The sequence below is a fragment of the Protopterus annectens genome, chromosome 11.part0 (assembly GCF_019279795.1).
Source record: "Protopterus annectens isolate FY-2018-M chromosome 11.part0, PAN1.0, whole genome shotgun sequence".
NCBI classification, from domain to species: domain Eukaryota; kingdom Metazoa; phylum Chordata; order Ceratodontiformes; family Protopteridae; genus Protopterus; species Protopterus annectens.
In genome coordinates, this window is record NC_056745.1 from 199,707,094 (window position 1) to 199,728,080 (window position 20,987).

General features: G+C 42.1%; 1 protein-coding gene across 1 annotated transcript in view; it reads right to left on the reverse strand.

The window, feature by feature from the left end:
- DDX11 (DEAD/H-box helicase 11) overlaps positions 1-20,987 on the reverse strand; it is a 1,280,855-nt gene that overhangs the window by 795,700 nt on the left and 464,168 nt on the right. The window contains exons 9-10 of the mRNA XM_044087617.1: positions 14,995-15,197; positions 3,423-3,575 (exon numbers count right to left, since the gene is read on the reverse strand). Of these exons, the coding sequence (XP_043943552.1) occupies positions 3,423-3,575; positions 14,995-15,197 (356 nt within the window). The remainder of the gene's footprint in view (positions 1-3,422; positions 3,576-14,994; positions 15,198-20,987) is intronic.

Here is a 20,987-nt window from a genome sequence, read left to right on the forward strand (position 1 = left end):
CCATCATATTGTGGTAGTACGCATCCTTGAGGTCTACAGAGCACATCCAGTCTTCTTCCTGCAAGAAAGGCAGGATGGATTGTAAGGTGACCATCCGGAACTTCTCCTTGGCAACAGACAGGTTTAACATGGGTAGGTCGAGAATCGGCCTCAAGTCCCCAATCTTTTTTGGCACCAAAAAGAACCTGGAATAGATGCCTGATCCGGACTGGTCTGGGGGGACTGGCTGGATTGCCCTTTTACCTTGCAGTTTTTCTATTTCCAAAGCTGCCACCTCCCTTTGAGAGGGTGGAACATCTGGGAGATGCTTTGGAGGTAAGGGACTGGTCAGAAAGAGAATGGAATAGCCTCTGGATATTATCCGAAGCATCCAGCGGACTGACGTTATGGACTCCCATTGAGCTAGTTGTTTCACAAAACGCCCCCCTGACTGCCTCCAGAGTGGACAGTCAGGCAACCCCTCAGAGCTGCTGCATGGGTTGATCCAAAAACGCTTCCCGTGACTCAAAATTCTTCGGTTCCCCTCTGCCTCTGGGCCAGCGTCCACCTCGTCCCCCTCTGCCTCTAGGGGAAAAGGTGTCCAGACTGTCCTGGGAATGTTGAGACTTCCGGAACCACAACTTCTTTTGCCCTTGCTGATTCCTGGAAAAGGACCTTTGAGGGTTAGAGAAGCGGATCCCAACGGCAGACAGCATCTTCCCGTCCTTCTCACTCTGGACAGTCTTCTCGAACAGGGTTGAACCGTCAAAAGGGGCATTCGCGAAGGATGCCTTGAAAGGTTCCGAAAAATAGAAAAGCTGGAGCCAGGCGTGATGCCTCATGGCAATGCCGGACCCAGCCGCCCTAGCGGCTCCCTCGGTGGCACGAGAGAGTAGATGCATGGACGTGTTAGTCATCAACTTAAGACTGGCCATATGTGCAGAGAATGAGCGTTTATCCTCGGCCGAAATGGACTCTGGGGGAGACTCAGCATACTCTTTTACGAGGTAGCGCTGAAGTCTGATTACGTGGGCCATGTAGTTCAGCGCCCTTAAAGCAAAGGTAGCTGAAGCATACGCTCGCTTTCTGAGTCAATCCATTGCCTTAGACTCCTTGTCTGGAGGATGGACCGAGGAACTCTCCTGCGTCAGTTCCTTTTTGGTGGCTGCCGCCACCACCGTGGCATCAACTGGGGATCCCTTACTCCATGCAGGCTTGTCCATAGCAGGGCTAAAAATTTTTCTGGCCGTTTAGGTATAGGTTTCTACAGTGTCCGGCTCCTTTCAAGCTCTGGTGATAATGAGGTCCACCAGAGGATCAGCCGGGGGGGGGGGGGGGACACCCAAGAGGTAGATGGGCCTATGCCGAACACCTCCAGGAATACCGACTCATCTGAGGAAAGCTTTTGGGCGGACCAACCTCCCCTCTGATGGAGGATTTCCATTATGTCTCCAAATGAGACATTTTCGGGAGGTGATCTGGGGGGGAGCCTTCCCCTTCCTCCAAGTCGGTATTTTCTGTGAGGGACTCGGGGGAGTCCATGTGCCTTCTCTTGCACTTGCGAGGGATCTCCTTGGGGGGGCTCTCCGGGGAGGGCTCACAAACAGCTTCATATTCCTCAAGGGGAACCGTCTGGGGCATATCAGACACAGGCTGTCCCCGGGAGGACTGAATGACAGAAGATACACTCAGCAGTGAGGGAGCAGGGACGGACTCTGAGGAAAGAGTAAGGAGTCTTGATCCTGCTGACAGAACCCTCTCCACAATGTCGAAGGCCGAAGGGGAACCAACTTCTCTGAAACTAGCAGGATGAGTAACAGTGCCCCTTCGGTCCGACGAAGGGATCGGAGACGAATCCGGAACAGCTGGACCCAGAGGAATGGTATGTCCCGACCATAAAGGAGCCGATGACACACTCATCCCCCCAGATCTGACACCCAAATCATGGCTCCGAGAGCTCTGATCCGACGGATTCGACAAACTCGAGGGCATGGCCAGCATCGAGGCTGGAGGAACCATCGACCCTGACCCCCTGACTCCTGGGCTCCTCGGATCCAGGGACTCTGAAACCCAGGGATGGATCGGAAAAGGAGCTATCGTGGCAAACATCGGAGCCGAACTCCCTGCTCCGGCGGGAGGGGGAGCCAGCAACACTCCCATCTGCAACTAAGTTTGTAAAAACCTTCTCATCATCTGGTCCATGTCAGCCTCCGAGAGGCTTCTTGTGGATCTGGATGACACCACCGACACCGGCTGAGAGGGCCAATGCGAGGACGAACTCAAAGCAGGCCGAACCTCCTCCTCCGGCTCTGGAGAAAATCTAGGGAAACGGAGCCGAGGGGAAGATGTCTTAGGAGTCTTGTCTGGGATAGTGACCACCTTAACAGGAGGACCCAAAGGATCCGACGGGTCCGTTGGTCTCTTACGACCCCTATCTTTGCCTCTCTCTCTTTCTTTTTCTCCATCTCTCTCCCTATGCTTCTCCTTCCTGGCCTCTTTGTCACCCTGTTTAGAAACGGGAGTGTGAGTCCTGGACAGGGGAGGAGGACCAGAAGCTGATATGGCCACAGTTGTGGCCGTAGAGGAAGAAAAAGAAGCAGATTCTGCCGGGAGAAGTCCAGCCAAAATTAACTTGGCCCTGCGATCCCGCAGAGCCTGTGGGTTAAAAGCTGCACAAATTTTGCATCCTGAAGAAAGGTGGGGAACCCCTAAACACACGACGCACAGAGTGTGGCCATCAGCCTGGGACAACTTATGGCCACACACTGTGCATTTGGAGAAAGTCGGCTTTTGAAAATCAGACACCTCAACCCCCACAACAACAAAAAGGATAACTAAAGCCCTACCAAAACACACACACACAGCAAAGGTGGGAAAGGGAGGCCTATACTAACTAAAAAAATACAAAGTTTTACTACTTTTTTTTTTTTTTTTTTTTTGAACGGAAACCCGGGGAGATGAAGAAAGGGAAGGTAAACACTATCCACCCACACTAAACTTACTTTGCACAGTTAAAGCCGGAAAAATCCTACTCTACCTGCCTGGAGCTCAGAGATCACGTCTTGGCAAAACTGCGGCAAACAAGATCTGGGGGTTGAAAGGAGGTTGCAGTGTGGTAAGGGGGAGGAGCTTGGAAAGCTGCTGGCTCAGATCCATATCGGATCCGAAACCCACAGGTTGCTGATCAAATGACATTAACTACTTCAGATTGTTAGTTTTTTTGCTTTATATGCAACCTGAGCACTCGTGCGCAGACACACACACACACACACACACACACACACACACACACACACACAAAGAGAAAAAGGCAATCTCTTAAAATGTCGCATAAAATGGTTTCTGCATTCTTACTAGTTTGTTGGTGTAAAATCATGTCCACATTCTGGTAAATACCAGCAATCCTGTTGCTGCTATTTTCAAAATCAGATATACACACTCACCTGTGATCCCGCGATCTCTGAACTGTAAATACAAGAGATGGTTTCAATCAGGTTATGAGCTTCATCAATAATCACTATCTGATCCTTCAGCTTGATTCCAGAGGAACGTCGGGTTGAGCTGTGCAACAACATTTGATATGGCAAAGTCACAATCTAAAAAACAAAAAATGTAATAGGTAAATGGAACAACCACAACAAATAACAGACATGTTGTTTAGCACTTGTTGTATAAAGGCACCATCTCTCACAGGTCTGTGATTGGGATTATCCTTCCTTCCACTCCCACTCTGCACTTTCTACTAGACGCTATCATGAGCAAGGGACACCAAACATATAATGACATCCTACACCATACTGATAGAGCACTCCAAGACCCTCAGCTCAACTAGTCATTCTCAATTACAAATGAGAATGCTTCCTGCCAATTAAGAAAACAGTGACTATCTGGTATCTACACAATTTGCAGGAATATAACAAACATCAGAACCTTGGGGAAGATAAGGATAAGGACCCAAAACATTGGAGATCTTGCAAGAAGAGGTGATGGCTATCAGGAAAAGTGGTTTCCAAGATATTAAAACTGCAGAAAGTACAGTTTTGTACCTACCATAAATGTAGATGTCCGATAGGCATGCATCTGCAATCCTTACAAATGGGTTGTCCTGTCGTCAGGCAGCCCTTCGGTCGGCCGGATTCCAAAGTCTGGGTCTGGCCTCGGCTGATGTCGCACTTCACCCGACGTCATAGCTGCAGTTATTCGGGTATAAAGGTATCAGCCGACGCCATCTTCCTCAGTGTTTCTTGCCCCACATGCCAGGTGCCCTCTAGGAAGGCTAAATTTGGATAATTGCAAAAGTTTCCAAATAAGAGAGAGCAAATAAAAATAAACATGTATATACATATATACAAACAAATACACCATAATAGATTCCCCCAGCTAGCTAGAAGATGGGCAAATACCCTAGGAGTACCTCAGAGGGGAAGCAGGGAGGGTAATCCTGACTGCAGATGCATGCCTATCGGACATCTACATTTATGGTATGTACAAAACTGTACTATGTCCTTCAAGGATGCATCTGCAGTCCTTACAAATGGGTAGAATACCATAGCCAAACTGGGGGAGGAGGAGTAATAAGATTATGGTGTAGTTAAGATCCCTTGCAAAACAGCAGTGGCAAAACCTGCTCGGGATCTGGAGTATAAGGGTAAATTATAATGCTTGGCAAATGTATGCACAGAGCTCCAAGTAGCAGCCTCTAAAATGTCTTTGGTAGCCACTCCTCGTAAAAAAGCTGTGGTAGTGGCTGTAGCCCTTGTAGAGTGAGGTCTGATGTTTTCTGGAGTTTTCTTCCCATGGTAAGAGTAACAAAATCTAATGCAATTTCCTATCCACTTAGAGATTGTCTGTTTTGAAATTGCTTTTCCTTCCATTCCTGTTGCATATGCTACCAGTAGCTGGTCAGTTTTTCTATTGCTCTTGGTCCTGTCCAGGTAGTAGCGTAATTGTCTATGTACATCCAAGGTATGCAACAGTCTTTCTCCCCTGTTCTGTGGGTTGGGGAAGAATGTAGGCAGGTGGATAGCTTGGTTTAAAGATACCCTGGAGACCACCTTTGGCATAAAAGTAGGATTAGTTCTCATGGACACTCTATCTTGATGGAAGACCAGGAAGGGCTGTACTGCCATTAATGCCTGTAGTTCAGAAACCCTTCTTGCTGAAGTGATTGCAAGCAGGAAAGCAGTTTTCCATGATAAGTACTGTAATTCTGCTGTTGCTGCTGGCTCGAAAGGAGGTAGTGTCAACTTTTCTAGCACAAAGTTCAAGTCCCATGCTGGCAATGGTGGCTTCCTAGGTGGTTTTACATTTTTAATTCCTCTCAGAAACTGCCTGAGCAGAGGATGTGAGAAGACTGGAGGATCCAAGTTGTATTCTGCTGAAATAGCTGATGCATGAATCTTAATGGAAGAATAGGACAGGCCATTGTGGAAGAGCTCTGCCAAGTATTCCAGGATGTTAGCTATGTTTACCAGTGACACATTTTCTCCTTTTGCAGTACTCCAAATGAGATATCTTTTCCATTTTGCTGAATAATTTTTTCTTGTTGAGGGTCTGCGAGCCTCCAAGATAATGTCTTTAACCCTTTGAGATAAATCTGGGTTATTTGGTCTTATGCAATGTTCCAGGCAGCCAGCTGCAGTGTTTTCAGGTTTGGATGCAGGGTTTTGAAGTTGTTCTGTGTTAACAGTAAGGGAACTAGGGGCAGAGGCCATATTTGTTCCCGAGACATGCTCCTCAGTAATGGGTACCAATGTTGCCTTGGCCAGTCTGGAGCTATCAGGATGATCCTTGGACGGTCTTCTTTGATCTTCAATAGCACCTTGTGCATCAAAGGAAGAGGTGGGAATGCATATGCTGTCAGGTTTTCCAACTGAAAGATAGGAGTCCACTTTCCAAGCAAGTGGGTGGTGCGTCCTCGTGCAGAATTTTTCAGTTGGTGATTGTGTGGGGATACAAATAAGTCTATTTTTGGTAGTCCCCATTTCGCTGTAATGGTTTTGAAGATGTCGGATGCAGCATCCATTCGTGGGCATCCGTGGTAGTTCTGCTTAGGATGTCTGCTAGTATATTTTCTTTTCCTGGCACAAAAATTGCTTGTAACTGAATGTTGAAGCTCAGGGCCACATTCCAGAGGTCCATTGCCATCCGGCATAGAGGGTATGAATGTGTGCCTCCCTGTTTGTTGATGTACCACATAACTGTGGTGTTGTCCGTCCTTATCAACAGTTGACCCTGTCGAAGAAATGGTCTGAATGTCTGAATTGCCAGTTTTACTGCCAGCATTTCCTTTTGATTTATGTGTAGGTGCAGCTGGTCTTGAGTCCATAAGCCTTGTATGCACTTGTCCAGCATGTGCGCCCCCCAACCGAGGTCTGAGGCGTCCGTTGTGATGGTCTGGCTTGGTTGAGTGCTGTGGAAGGGCAGTCCTTTGTTTGATTGACAGGCCTGAGCCCACCATTGGAATTCTTGCTTCGGGCATGGAATTATTGGAATTTGGGTTTCTAGGCTGTGCTTGTGCTGAGACCATAAATTCCTTAGGTACCACTGTAACTTTCTCATATGTAGTCTGGCATGTGGAATCAATATTATGCAGGATGCCATGTAACCCAGGGCTTGCAGGACTTTTCTTGCTGTTAGCTGGTTCTGCTTTGTTAATGCCATGAAGTAGAGAGGGAGTTGCCATTTGTCTTGATGTGTCCAGCTCTGCACCCAAGAAGGTTATCCTTTGGGATGGTATCAGCCTTGACTTTTTTATATTGACTGTGTATCCCAGGGCTTGCAGTAGATGAATGACCCTTTTCAAGTCTTTTGTTAATTTGTTTTTGTTGTCCGCTTGTAACAGGCAGTCGTCCAGGTAAGGGTAAATTTGAATTCCCTGAAGCCTGCAATGAGCAATTACTGATGCCAGGCATTTCGTGAATACTCTGGGCGCAGTAGATAAGCCAAAGGGCAATGCTGAGAATTGATAATGCTCTGATCCTGCAAAAAATCTGAGGTATCTTCTGCAATTTGGTCGTATGGGGACGTGCAGGTATGCCTCCTTGAGATCTAGAGTTACCAGCCAAGACTCCTTGCCCAGCATGGGAAGAAGTTGCTGTAGGGTCAGCATTTTGAATTTTGGGACAATGAGGTATGTGTTTAAAGCGGACAGGTCGAGAATAGGTCTCCACTGGTCTTCTTTTCTTGGTACCAGGAAGAGTCTGGAGTAAAATCCTTGCCCTTGTTCCATAGATGGTACCCTTTCTACAGCTCTCATCCTTAGTAAGTGAGTTATTTGTTCTAGAGCTTCTGTCTTCTGATTTGGAGGTAGGTTTGGCATTCCTCTCTTCCTTGGTAGAGTATGGAAGTGAAACCTGTAACCTTGGTCTATTGTCTGTAAAATCCATTTGTCTCCTGTGATGTAATGCCAGTTTACTGAAAACAAGGCTAGCTTCCTGCCTAAGGGTGCTTCTAGTTGTTCCCTGGTAGGCGGTGCCAGAGCCAAGTCACTGTGATTGTCCTGTGGAAGTGGTGGTGGCTGGATCTGTGGCTGTACCTCGCTGGTTGTTAGCCTGCCACTGTCGTCCCCTGTAGGCACCTCTGGATTGACCCCTGCCTCTTGAGCGCCTATTCCTGCCTCTCTGAGCTCTGGAGGTGTCTGGAAAGGACCAATTCTTGGAAGGCCAGTTCCTGCTAAACCTTGGAGGCTGGACCTGCAAGAAATCCTTGACTGTCTGGACAGATTTTGCTTTCTCTTCCACCTTCTTCAGCACCTGCTGTGCAGGGGAGCCAAACAAATTGAGCTTATCCATGGGAGCATCTAGGAGCTTTGATTTAACATGGTCTGGTAAGGACTGCTCTTTTAACCATGCATGTCTTCTGATCACTGTGCCAGTCATGGCTGATCTAAAGAAGCCTCCAGTGCATCATAGCCGCATTTTAAGGAATGATTACTGACCTGCTGAATGTTATGTACCATTTCCTGAACAGATTTTTTTTGTCTAATGGTTCATCCGAGGACAGTTTTTTAGTTAACTGGTCTAACATAAATTCCTGATACTGAATCATGTGGAATTGACAGTTCAAGGCCCTAGCAGAAAGAGTAGCAGAAGTGTAAACTTTTTTACCCCATCTCTCTAAGGCCCTAGACTCCCTTTCAGAGGGAGGGTTTTTGGCAGAGGTAGCTGCTACAGCCTTGGGTCCCTGGGAGATAGTTTGGGATCTGCAAAGGAGCCTTATACAAATGATAATGTGTGTCCGAACCCTGTAGTACCTATCGGGCTTAGCAGGGGCGGAGGAAGAGAATCAGGAGCAGTACAAGCATCATTAAATGCATCATCCACAACAGTAAGTACTGGAGGAATAGCTAAAGGCCTATGCTGTGGCAAATGCAAAAAGGTTCTAAGCCTTTTCCTAGAGTCTGAAAAATCCTGGCCCTGCCACTGAAATTGTTCCCTCATAGCATGCAAGGTTTCCCCAAAAGAAAATTCCTCAGGCGGAGAGGCAGAAGGAATGGACTCTTCTGCATCAGAGTCCTCATAAGGAGAAAAAGGGCCCTCTGGAGGGTTTGAATTATCTGATTCATCAGAGGAGTCATCTGAAGAAACTGGCTCAGGGGGCTCTACTCTAGTCCTCTTCTCTGGAGGTGGGTGAGAGGCCCTGTCTGGGTGTGGTTGGGATCCCCGGATCAAAGAAATAAGATCCTCTGCTAGACTAAGCATTTGTGAACTAGAGCTAGGCCTGTGAGAGGGGGTCTTAGCAGGCACAGTTTTGGTAGATTTTGCTGCTTTAGCCCTGGCAAAGGCCTTAATCGACATGGATGCAGGTGGCCTAGCAGCTCCACGTGCAGGGGTAGAAATATCCAAAGGGATAGTATCAGATAAATCCTGTGAACCTGCAAGAGCGGGTGGGATTTCAGTAGCAGATTCAGCCATGCTGGATGAGGCCTCGGTAGGAGGTAAGCTTTCGGCCGAAGGAAGAACCGTGGACTCTGTTTCAGCCGAAACCGAGACACTCGCGGTTGGCTTAACCGCGGTTTCGGCCGAAACCGCAGACCGCGAGTGTCGGTCCTTTTCCTTGCGTTTCTTAGATATTTGCGTAGTCGGAGTATCCGACGTCATAATGTAAGCAAAAGCGGGCGAAAAACTCCTCAGCAAATTCCGACCGACGTCTAAGCGTCCGCCGGTTGAAAGAAGCACAGGCTAGACAAGCTGCTACGTCGTGGTCTGGGCCTAAACAAGGTAAGCAGTAAGAGTGGAAATCTTTATGAGGTATTTGTTTCCCACAAGTTAAACAGTTATTCACTTTTTCTGACATCGGCTGAGGCAAGAAAGAGTCCCCAACGGGGTACTTAGCTTTTTAGAAGTCTTCGTAGTAGTAATCTCTGGTTCTGACCGACCGGCACTTGCAAACAGCTTCTGCTTCGGGCGCCACGCGGCAAGAAAGACTGAGGAAGATGGCGTCGGCTGATACCTTTATACCCGAATAACTGCAGCTATGACGTCGGGTGAAGTGCGACATCAGCCGAGGCCAGACCCAGACTTTGGAATCCGGCCGACTGAAGGGCTGCCTGATGACAGGACAACCCATTTGTAAGGACTGCAGATGCATCCTTGAAGGACATCCACTGGGTACTAGCAGGGTACACACAAACCTATCAATCAAGAAGTTCAAGTCCCAGGGAGACGTATTAAAATGAGGGTGGGGATGCAGACTTCCCTTAAGAATCTGCTTGATAAGTTGATGTTTGGCCACAGACCTCCCTCCTCAAGCATAAGATGTACAGGAACAGATCATTTCAGTTTGGCCATGGAATAACTGGGTCTCAACTTAAATAAATGTCTAAAATAACTTAAGAGGACCTGCATATTGACCAAATGGAGAAGAGCATGATACCACTGTCTAAAATAGAGAACATCTTCCACCTGGAAGACTACATCTGTGAGGAGAGGGGGTTCCTAACAGCTTTAATCACACCTCACATTCAAGGCAGTAGGTCTGGTGGGATCACAAGTCTACAGTAAGGGCCAGGTCCTGAGGTGGAGCTTGTTTTCAATTCCATCATTGGTTTCTACTAGTACAGTACCCTATACTACTAAAGATCAGATAACCTGCAACTGCACCTTTTGTGGCCACTGACGGGTTAAAAGGATAAGCTTTGGTTTTCTTTCCACATTTTGCAATCTGGTGTGGAATTAAGAGAATCCGTGAGAAAGCAAATACTTATCTCCCCTCATCAATGGGAACACATCCACAGCTGTCTCTCTTTCTAAGAAAAAAACAGCACAGCTGCATTCTCCAGACAGGCAAACCGATCGCTCTCAGGGGTAGCTCTCTTTGGGGAAGACCTGAAACAGACATGATTTCATCTGGAATATGAAATACTGATAATGTAATGTTCTCATCTATGGGTATTGCCAAACACAACAAATCTATGCAAAGGAGATATGATCATATGCCCTCTAGCTTCTTTAGTTACCATGCAGTGCACTGGTAGGTGGGCAAAATCAAGACATCCCCTCAAAAGAGAAAATAAAACAGCTTTCTATCTAGAACCGTCTAGACCAGCAGAGCTGTACATAGCTCCAGCTGGCTAAGGAGCACCCTTCTCCAGGAGGACCATTTCCCTTGTACTGTAGGGGGAACCAATACAAGCCTTCCACTCTGCTCGTGTAGCATCCATTATCATTACCTGTGACAGGTTCAGCTACTGGAAAATAAATCCTTCATTTTGCCTGAAACAGTCTACAACTCCAGGTCCAGTACAGTCAGACTAAAATAAGATCTTTAAGCACTTGTTAATTCTTCTGTGACTGAGACCATGCATACCACTGCATCACCTGCATCATCAGACATGGGGGGGGGGGGGGGGGGAGCTGTGAAGATCACTGAAACCATTAAACTCATAAGCTGTAGAAGGGTCTAAGCATGACTACTCCTCTATGTCCTTACCCAGATTACCAAAACCTAGATCTTCCAGGTCATTTCATGCACAAAAATGTCAGACAAATAGAGTGTCAACCTCTAGATCAGTGAATGCAAGCTTACGACATGAGATCAAGATAATTTGTCCTAATTATGATCATCCTTCTACCAACTGTAACCATGGCAGCATCTTCTTCAGCAACAACAAGGAGTACAACAGGGTCATCAAGTGGCAGCTGTTCAATTAGAAAAATATATGAATTTTCTTTACCTGGGAGGCCCTTGAAACCAAAGCTATTACCTTGATTTGAACACTAAGTGTGCAGAAAAGATAAAATGACAGTATTCTATGGCACCTCCCAGAGCAAATCAAACGAGCCTCCTGTGCAGACCCCAAACAATGATGAAAAAAATGTCTCTTTGACATCAAATGACAAGTCCCAGGGACATCAGAGTAGCAAAAGCAGGGCACCTGGGAGTCACCATCCAGAATCTGATGTACTGAATGTGAATTTGATAAAGTCCAAGATGTAACAGATACATTCCAACCACTTCAAAACCAAGAGGAGGGACCACACCTTTTAACAGAGTCTCTGGCTATCACAAAGCTCTGCAGTGACAGCTTGGATTTTGAGTGGAGTAATTTCTTGGAGAGGACCCAAGAGCTAAACATTGCCATCAGTGACTATGGCAAGAGCCCACTGGTCCTTTGTGATGGTCTTCCAGGAGAAACAAATTCAAATAACTCTCTCCCCTTCCATAGGCAGTCCTAGATGTTGGTCTGAATTCTGACTGCTAAGCAGAGGTTCTCATTCTCTTTGGTGAATTAACTTGCACCATGTGGTGTGCCAATCTGAACCATGAGACCCCCCCCCCCGCCTTTAAAATTTAAATTGGGAGGAAGCATCTTCTTGGAGGCTAGGCTAAGCCTAGAAAAAGGAAAATATGTAGGACTATGTATGGTTCATAAAGGTTTTTCAGTGTTGGAGGCATCCTTCTTCAGGAGATCATCAATTAGATTTTGAGAAGACTGAGTTCACTAAAACCTCCTTGCAAAGAATGCAAAGCATTTAGAATGAACTTCCTGACCTCTTCCTTAAGACAGGAGAGCCTCAGCCATATCGTCCTTAGCAGGCACATACTTTAGCTTGCTGCTCAGTCCATAGCATCAGCCATGCAAACCCAAGCAGGTGCATACCTCAGTTTGTTGCCCAAGTCATGCATCTGTACAGTCAAGCATTCAATAAGCCATATGGATGCTCACCACAAATGCCTTGGATAGAGCTTTACCAACTCCTCCTGAGTCCAGGGAGGACTGAAAGCATTGCTAGAACCTAATACACATCAGAGGACTGAAGCCTGAGCAAGTGAAATAAAACAATGTGTGGGATTTAAGCCCAAACTGACAAAGATGATACCTTTGTACATCCTTGTCCATAGCTTCAGACACCTTGTCAGGCAGCAAGGTGGCAAGATGCCATGGTCTCTAGGTCTCATGCTGGAACATAGAAATCTCACAGAATTAGGATGCCTGGTCAGGACGTCACTGTTAAGTGGAACAGAGACTTACAGAAGGCATCTGCCTTTTTGGAAGCCAAATGATTAAAATCACTGTGCTTCCTGGCTGCCATGTGGGCAAGATAGCCCAAGGTTCCCTATACTTCTTCTCCAGATACATATGGGGCCGCAGGCCACTTCATGATGGATTTCATAAGCCTGCAATGGGTATGGCACTGGCATCAGGCTGTACTCTCTAAGGTGCACTTCTGCTCCCATGAGGATATGTCCAGGAAGGCCGAAAATAACTACTTAAAATATAGGGTCTGAACTGCTGATCCTGGGACAAGAGGACCTTGTAGACCTTCCTCAACCTGGGTCATTGAGCCTCCTTGTTTGTCCTCAGTGTTGCTATTAAGTTATGGCCAGGAAGCTGCTCAAGGGATCATTCTCCAGGATCTGGCCAATAATGAGAATGTTACAGCTGACCAAAGAGAAATTACACCTTAGGATGCACGACTTCATGACAGCTTCCAATGTGTACACTTCTCCTGGGATCCTTTGTCATATGTTGAAGTGAAGCAAAGTAGCAATCTTGAAACCTCATTTGCTGAGGGTAAAAAATGAACAACTGTGGATCACTAAGCCATCCTGAGGACACAGCTCCAGGCTGGTGTGCAAAATGTCTGCCCTCCTGTTTTTCAATATTTTAATAGTGCTCCAGCAAAAATCTGTGGTTGTGCAAGGGACCCTTCATCATTTTCAAAGTGGTGAAATAAGCCAGAAGCTCCAGAAGCTTCTTATTGGTTCATAGGTGATTGCTAGGTTAACAACTTTTCTCTGCCTATGGGTAGTAAGATTAGACAATTTAGTGCAAAAGATTAAGCTAATAGCTACTTTCTTTTTATAGTCCAGGGTCTGATTTCCTCAGCCACCATTTGCTTATTGTGTTACTCTGAACAAATCCTTTACTTTCTGTACTTCTGGTAGTCACACTTTAAAATTTTCAAGAAGTTGAGTGAGTTTGTTCATTAGAAACAAAAACAAACTCAGAAAATAAGTGAGTTTATTTCTTCAAGTGTTGGATTTATTTTATTTATGGATGAAATGTATTGAGCCTGATAGATATCACTTAATTCTTCTGGTATTCACAAATATTTCATTATGCTAGCTTCAACTGATATACAGGGATAATGCATTGACTATTACCCACACAACCAGAGTTTAACAAGTGATTTGGACACTACACTGAGGGATAAGCCAGAAAAGAAAGAATTGATGAGGTAGAGCCTGCTTGTCTCTCTCTGGGGGGGGGGGGGGTGGAGAACACATAACTGGACAGCAAATTCTGTGCAGAATCCCACTAGATGCCATAGATCTCTGGAAGCACTTTTCCTTCAAGGGTGCAAGGTTATTGAGAGTACAAACTTTCAAAGAAGCAGAAGACAGGCCCTCACATATGTCCACTGCATGCCATCTACTTGGAAGCAATGGGTTATGTGTAAAGAGAATATCTATGGCCTTAAAGGTAATCCCCTCAATTTCTCAAAAGAGGAGACAACCTATTCCCACAGCTAGATTATCACCTTATGGAGGAATGAATATTCCAACTGGATGAGTAGGGGAGAGAAATGATAGTCAGCTGGCTAAACAGGGAGTAACAAATACATTTTTACAGACTATTTTAGATTAAACAAAACATAGGAAAGATGTTGTTGGCTTTGCAAAAAGCAATCAGTGCAATAAACAAAACGTGTTCTGCTAGCAGAAACATTCATGCAGCCTTTGAACAGAATATAACATACTCCACAATGAGTCTATGGATTCATAAAATGTACAACCTGGTAGTATCAGTCAAACAGAAAAAAACAATCACAACTCTTAATTTCCTGCTTATTCTATTTACTAGACACTACAAAACTACAGCACCAAGTTCAAGTCTTCCTTGCATTTTTTCATAGGATTATGAAGAATTCAACTACTGAATACCATCACATGACTCAGAAGATGAACATGAAAATCAGAACATCTTTGCAGCGTTAGTTACGTTTGCCACCTTACTCTGACCCTCTCAAAAGAATTCTAGTCTGATGTCCACCAAGAAGTTAAAATAACATGACACCAGTTCCTGGAGAAGAGTATAGAAGGAAACTAGAACTAGAACCCCCATATGGGCAATCTGGCACACCAGCTGGAAGACACAGAAAGAGTCAAACAGAGTTAAATAAAGGCCAACTACTCACTCAAGTGACAGCCATAGTGTACATAATGTTTACAATGTAGAGCAACAGTCAAACAAGATCAGAAGCAAATGAATCGCAGTGTTTAACATGTAGTTATGGTATGGATGTCAACAAACAGGTACCATTTTTCCGGTGTATGAGGAGCAGGGAACTTTCCAGAAATTTGCTTAATTAGATAAGATACTCTGCACCTATCTAGTGAAAATACAGGAGAAATGAATAATCTGGTATGTTCAGCAATTAAAGTATGCAAGTAGAGATGTGGCAAAGGATATCACTGAAGATTAATACAAATCGTCACCTGACTCTTTAACCATTAATGACTAGCAGGATCAAACACAAACGGAAATAAAAAAGTATGTCATCTTACCTGAGCTGCAGGAATGGCAAAACGTGCACCATAATAAGGGCAAGCTTTGATCTCCTTTCCTAGGGTCACCAACTGTTCGATATCCTTTACAGCTACCAAGGTTTCATCACGCAAAAACTGCATTTGTTCATAGGCATAAAATGGGCAAACATCACTGCTTTTTCCTCGCTTCTTCTTCCCTTCTCCATCACTTGTTCTCTTGTCTAGTTTGAAATAAAAACAAAATCATTTCTCTTATTTTTTTTATATATAATTCAGCGATAGTTCCAGCCACATAAAAAACACCTGAAAACATCATCTGTGTTGGTGGATTTGTTTGTAAGATACAATTAAAAACACCATTTTGGAAGACTGGGTTAGAGAAAGATGTGCTCTACAAGAATTTGTCTTAACAAGGCTAAATCACCTACATATGATATCATCAAATTCTGTAATACTTGAAGTTGTCCACCTTTTACACTTTTGTAAATGGATCACAGAATGTTTTACTAATAAATCTCAGAGATATAGGTGAGAGATGATCTTGAAAGGCTAGTATCACTCATCCTTCAATATGGTATGGAAGGCAACCTTTCTAGGACTACAATTTGAATTAAAATCTATTCCATTAACAAGTGTTTGACAGTAAATGCATCATTTGCTCACATGATGGAGCAATGTCAGTTGTTTCCAGTATGGCATTAGTTCTCCTCAAGATATACAGAACAGAGAATGAGAAGTTCCCAGAAGAAAGGGAAACAAATGATACAGAAACATTTTCACAAATGAAAAACTCTGTAGCTAGGTGGACATTCTTACGGGAAGGGCTAAACATCTTGGGAAATAAATAAAAATCATACAGCTCAGTGCAAATGTGTACCCAGTTATACATTTATAGCACAACATTCACTATGTTGTGTAAAAATGGCAGGAACTAAAACAAGTAATTTGACAGTTATCAAACCTAGCAACTTTTAAATAAGGGAGAGACTGGAAGGCGGAAAGACAAAAGCACCAAATAATTAAAAACACTGGTATCTCTAGTAGAAAGACAAATCAAACTCTTCCCACCACAGCTTATGACTACAACTTCACCAGGGAATACTACATGTAGCTTTAAATCTGCATCTCAGAAAGGATACAGGAAGTAAAGGTGCTCTAACATCACAGGAGCAGGTGCATCTAGATATCAGTGGAAACCATGGGGAAGGAATTGGCCCCAATTATTAGAAGAATATTCAAAAGGGAAGGACTGAGGTCCTGGGGATGGCAGTACTTTCCTGTGGAGAAGATAAGAATTATTGCCCAATGTCTGACTATACTGTTGCCGAAGAGAATAGTAGGCTGGCAGGGCTATCAGCGCACTATATAACTGCTATAGGAAGTTATATGGAAAAAACTGGGAGATTACCAAAGACTAACAGATATATATACATACACTTTGACAAAATTAGCATCAGGAAATACTAGTCATAAAACTAGGATAGTATTGCAAAAAATTAAGCTAAATTCATATGTAATGACACCCAAGACAGGCTTGCTAACAAAAGCAAAATAATAGCAAATGAAAATCAAAATAATATAAACAGCACTCGCATAAGGAAATCCTGGATATTTAAGAGAATTCTATGAATAAAGCAATAACTGAAAATAAATCACTTAATGATAAAAATATAATACTACCTATCAAAACATACAAACGTCTAATTAAGTGATATACAAAGGGGTGGGGGAATTCTCAAACCAATAACAAATAATGAAATTAAGGATCAAATTAAAAAAATAAATGGTAAAACACCATGGCTTGATTATTCTGTGGGTATATAAGCTTTTACCATAAGAAATATCTTTTTGAATAATAAAAACTTTTCATTAATTCAAAACTGTAAAGAGCCCCCCCCCCCATCCTGGAAATATTCAATCATATCATTTATTTAGAAACGAGGAAAATAAATAAACCTGCTTTCTTCATATAGACCTATACCATTAATGTAAACTATAAAATATTCACTTCAATTTTAGCAAAAAGACAAGATATAATGGACTGTATTATTAATAAAAAGCAAACTGGATATGCAGTTAACAGAATGACATATGATATCATTAAAGAATAATTGCTTTAATGGACTATGCCAACATGAAGAACTAGAAATGATTGATAATAAATCTAGAGATACAAAAAAAAGTTTAATACTGTAAGATGGAAACTTTCATTTATTATATTTGGTAAATGGGTATTAATTTTATAAAAACACTTGGAAATCAAAAGTCAATACGAGAATTCTGCACATGTTAAAAGATGTTCCAATCTTTTTCAAATCATTAATTTAAAGACAGAGACAAAGCAGACATGTCCACATTAATATTTGCTTTAGTTATTTAGATTTTTGCCAACTATATTAGAAATAATTAAAAAGTAGAAGAGAGTTTCAAAATTTATATTAACTACTCTAAGATTCAATAGTTTGCAGATTATATTTTATTAACAACTGCGGGTAATAACATAATTTAAGCAATAGACTGTTCTATTAAATCTTTTCCAAAAAGTTTTGACAATGATATTAAATGAGCATAAAACAAAAAGGACTCTTACATCCAAATGCTATTCCTTCAATAAAATGAAAGTTTAAATCTAAATTAGACAAGGACAGACATAAAATACTTGAGAATATTTTTTTCAGATAAACAGCATTATTCAGGAACATTTAGATAATTTTAATCTTCCTCAAATGTTAAAGTTAAGAAAAATGACAATTCCTCCTAAAATGTTATACATTTTAGGAGCTGCATTTTTAGTATAAATTTAATGAAAATTAGATAAAATATTACTTACGCTTCTACAACATCTCTTCTAAACCCGAAACACCATATGTTAACCATAAAAGAATCTGAGAAAATTGTAAAATTAGTTTTTAGATGCAGAGACTTGTGCACCAACCTCTACATTTCAAACTTTAGTATACTAGTTAGACAAAAATTATAAAGGACAATGGAAGGTAATTCAGGAAGACATATATGAACTCTCTAAAACAAGGTATTCATTTACTCCAATACAAATTATAAATAAAATACTTTTTTTTAATTATTCCTAAATGGTGAGACAAGGATAATTCAATCTAACTGTATTATCTCTTTTCAAAAATATAAGAAACTATAAATACACATTTATGCATATTACAAATGGAACTTTGCAATGTTTCCTATTGCAAATACTTTTGAGTACTTAGAAACTATGAATATAACCAATAAGAAATAAAAGACAAAGGAGTAATGCTTCATTCAGACTATTTCAAATAAAGGACTGTGATTATACAAGTAGCTTAAAGGATACATTTATTTATTTACTTATGTTTGATAACAAAGTAAGTTGAATGGTTGGCAGACCCTTTTCAGCAATGTCTCCGGCCATATAGCAGGTGCAAACATTTACATTTGCCTTAAACAATGACATTATATACATTAACAAAATAAATAAATGTGCATTTTAACATATACACAATGTATACATTGCTATCCCAACTTGTTTAGTATTTGTGATTCAACTACTATACTAAGCAGAAAAAAAATAGGTGGTGGCACTTAAATGGCGGTGCTTTTAACCATCATCACAAAAGCAAGTGCTGACTGCCTCTCCTGAAAGGAGTTAATTTAGTTTTGTCTTGAATGACTGCAATGTTTTTGTTGTCTAACTTCTGAAGGTAGATCATACTATATGGAAGGACTTATTTAAAGACAGGAACTTTTTGTCTATGGTGGTTTTAAAACACGGTTTGACAAGGGTGGTGTTTTTAATATTATCTCTAAGGGTACAAGTTTGCTGTCTCATTTGCAGTTTTGATTTTAAGGGTGGCCACTGACTTTGTATTACAGCTTTGAAAAGTAGGGCACCAAGTAGTAGTACGTCTCTGTTATTTAAAGCAGCCAATTAAATCCTTTTAGTAGGTCACAGTGGTGGGTGTGAAAGTAAACAAGTAAAACAAGCTTGCATTCCTTATTATGAGTGACCTGTATTCTATACGTGTTGGAAACAGAATGTAAAGTCAGCAGTGGGAGGCCATCATTTTGGGTATAATTCAATTTCTAGCTAGAAAATGATAAACAGTAGGCAACAGCAGACAGGCTATTCTGCAGCAAAAGTTGAGTTGAGTTAGGGTGGTTTTAATGACTACCCTATCTGCTTAGAAAAGATAAGACAGGGGTCCAATGTTAAGGTTAAATATTTTTGTTCAGTACTATTGAGCAATGCATTTCTGTTATTACTTAGTATTATGAGAGGACAGAGGTTATGTAACCTCTCTGTGACAAATACCATGACACAATTTTGTTGGATACCAAAAGTCAACTGATGTGAAACCAGTTGTAAAGATCACAGAAAGTAGATTGTAATTTTTGCTGTAGATCAGACCAAATTGGTTGTAGCTAAATTCTAGGGTTGGTATATCATCAGCATACATAGCTAAGTAAAGGTGGGGAATGTCATTACTTAAGTCATTGAGAAAAAATGAGGCTAAAAGGGGTCTTTGCACTGATCCTTGTAGTACATCACTGTTAAGTATTTCTGATTACAAAAGGGAATTGCTTGAGCATACCTGGAAAGTTCTGTTCCTGAGGTAGCTATCAAAACATAGCAAAGTACTGCTGCCATTGTTTAGTATCCCAGGTTTGGTTAGAGTGATTCGCAGTTTCAAAGGCTCTAGTCATATCAGAAATGAGACTGCTCAGACTTTTGTTCATTTTTATTAAATATAGCATTTGTTGCAATGCAAAGGCCAGTCATAGTAGTGAAAGCATTACAAAAAACAGTGCTGTTGGTTGCACAGTAGACCATACTGATTTATGTGTTTGAAAAGCTGATTGTAGACTATTTTATTCACAAAATCTTTCTAAGGAAGCACAGTTCTATGGGCTTGTAATCCTTGCAGACATTTGCAAAAGAAACCTCTGTCGATGATATAATAGTGGCATGTTTAAATTGCGTTGGAAAGGCTACAGAGGATAAGGACATATTGTACAATTGGGTTAAACAATTTTTGCTATGTAATCTGAGGCCATTCATAAGAACGGGTGAAAAGTGGAGCACCTTACTAAACTAAATGCAAGATCAGGAGTTAAGTGCTTCTTTGATTTCTTATTCACTTGCTTGTTTAAACTAGAAGGATGGGCTGCAGATTGTAAGCAATGAAAAACATGAGTCCCAGTTATAGTGTAGGAAGGTGCAATAGGCAGAGGGGAGAATTTTTAAACTATGTCATGATTTTTTTTACATACAAACATCTTCATAAAATCACAATGAAAACAGTAACACAGGTACACATACACTAATATAAAAGCAAACAAACAACAGTAACATTTTTATGCAGCATACAGGCTTCCATTAAGAAAATGCAAGTCACTAGGACATTACAGAAATTGTTCAGTTGTTTCCTTCCCAAAAACCTCATGCCTGTTGCTGAGAATTGTTCAGCATGTGTTGTTCCCACAGATTCCATTTACTTCCAAGTAATTTGCTCTTTCCTTTTTCTAAGGATCCTACTTCCAGTTGCCAACTTGTTACATTCCCAAAGGATTTGTTCCCAGGTATCTCTCTCTTTCCCATCGTACCTCCAGCATTTGGTATGTCCTAGAGGAAAAAATTCTCTGAAGTCTGCTAGGAGTATAAAGATACCCAAGCAAACATTTTATGCAAAAATCATAAACTCTCTGGATTTTATTGCGTATGTTGTAGTCCTACAGATATCTTTCTATTGTTCCTTTGTTAAATTGCCTTTCTAGTCTATTTTCTCAAACATTTCTAACTTTCTCCGATTGATTCTTGTAATTGTGCAATATTTTAAATGCCGTACTAATTATTATTATTATTTTTTTTAAACAGCTGCTCTAGACTCAACTAAAAGCTCTACCATAACTGGTATTTCACTTAGCACTCCTGCATACCTTTCTCTTTGCCTATATTCTGCTATCAGTCACAGGTATGGAAGGTGGTCTCTAACCTACAGTTTAAACTTCTGCTTGCC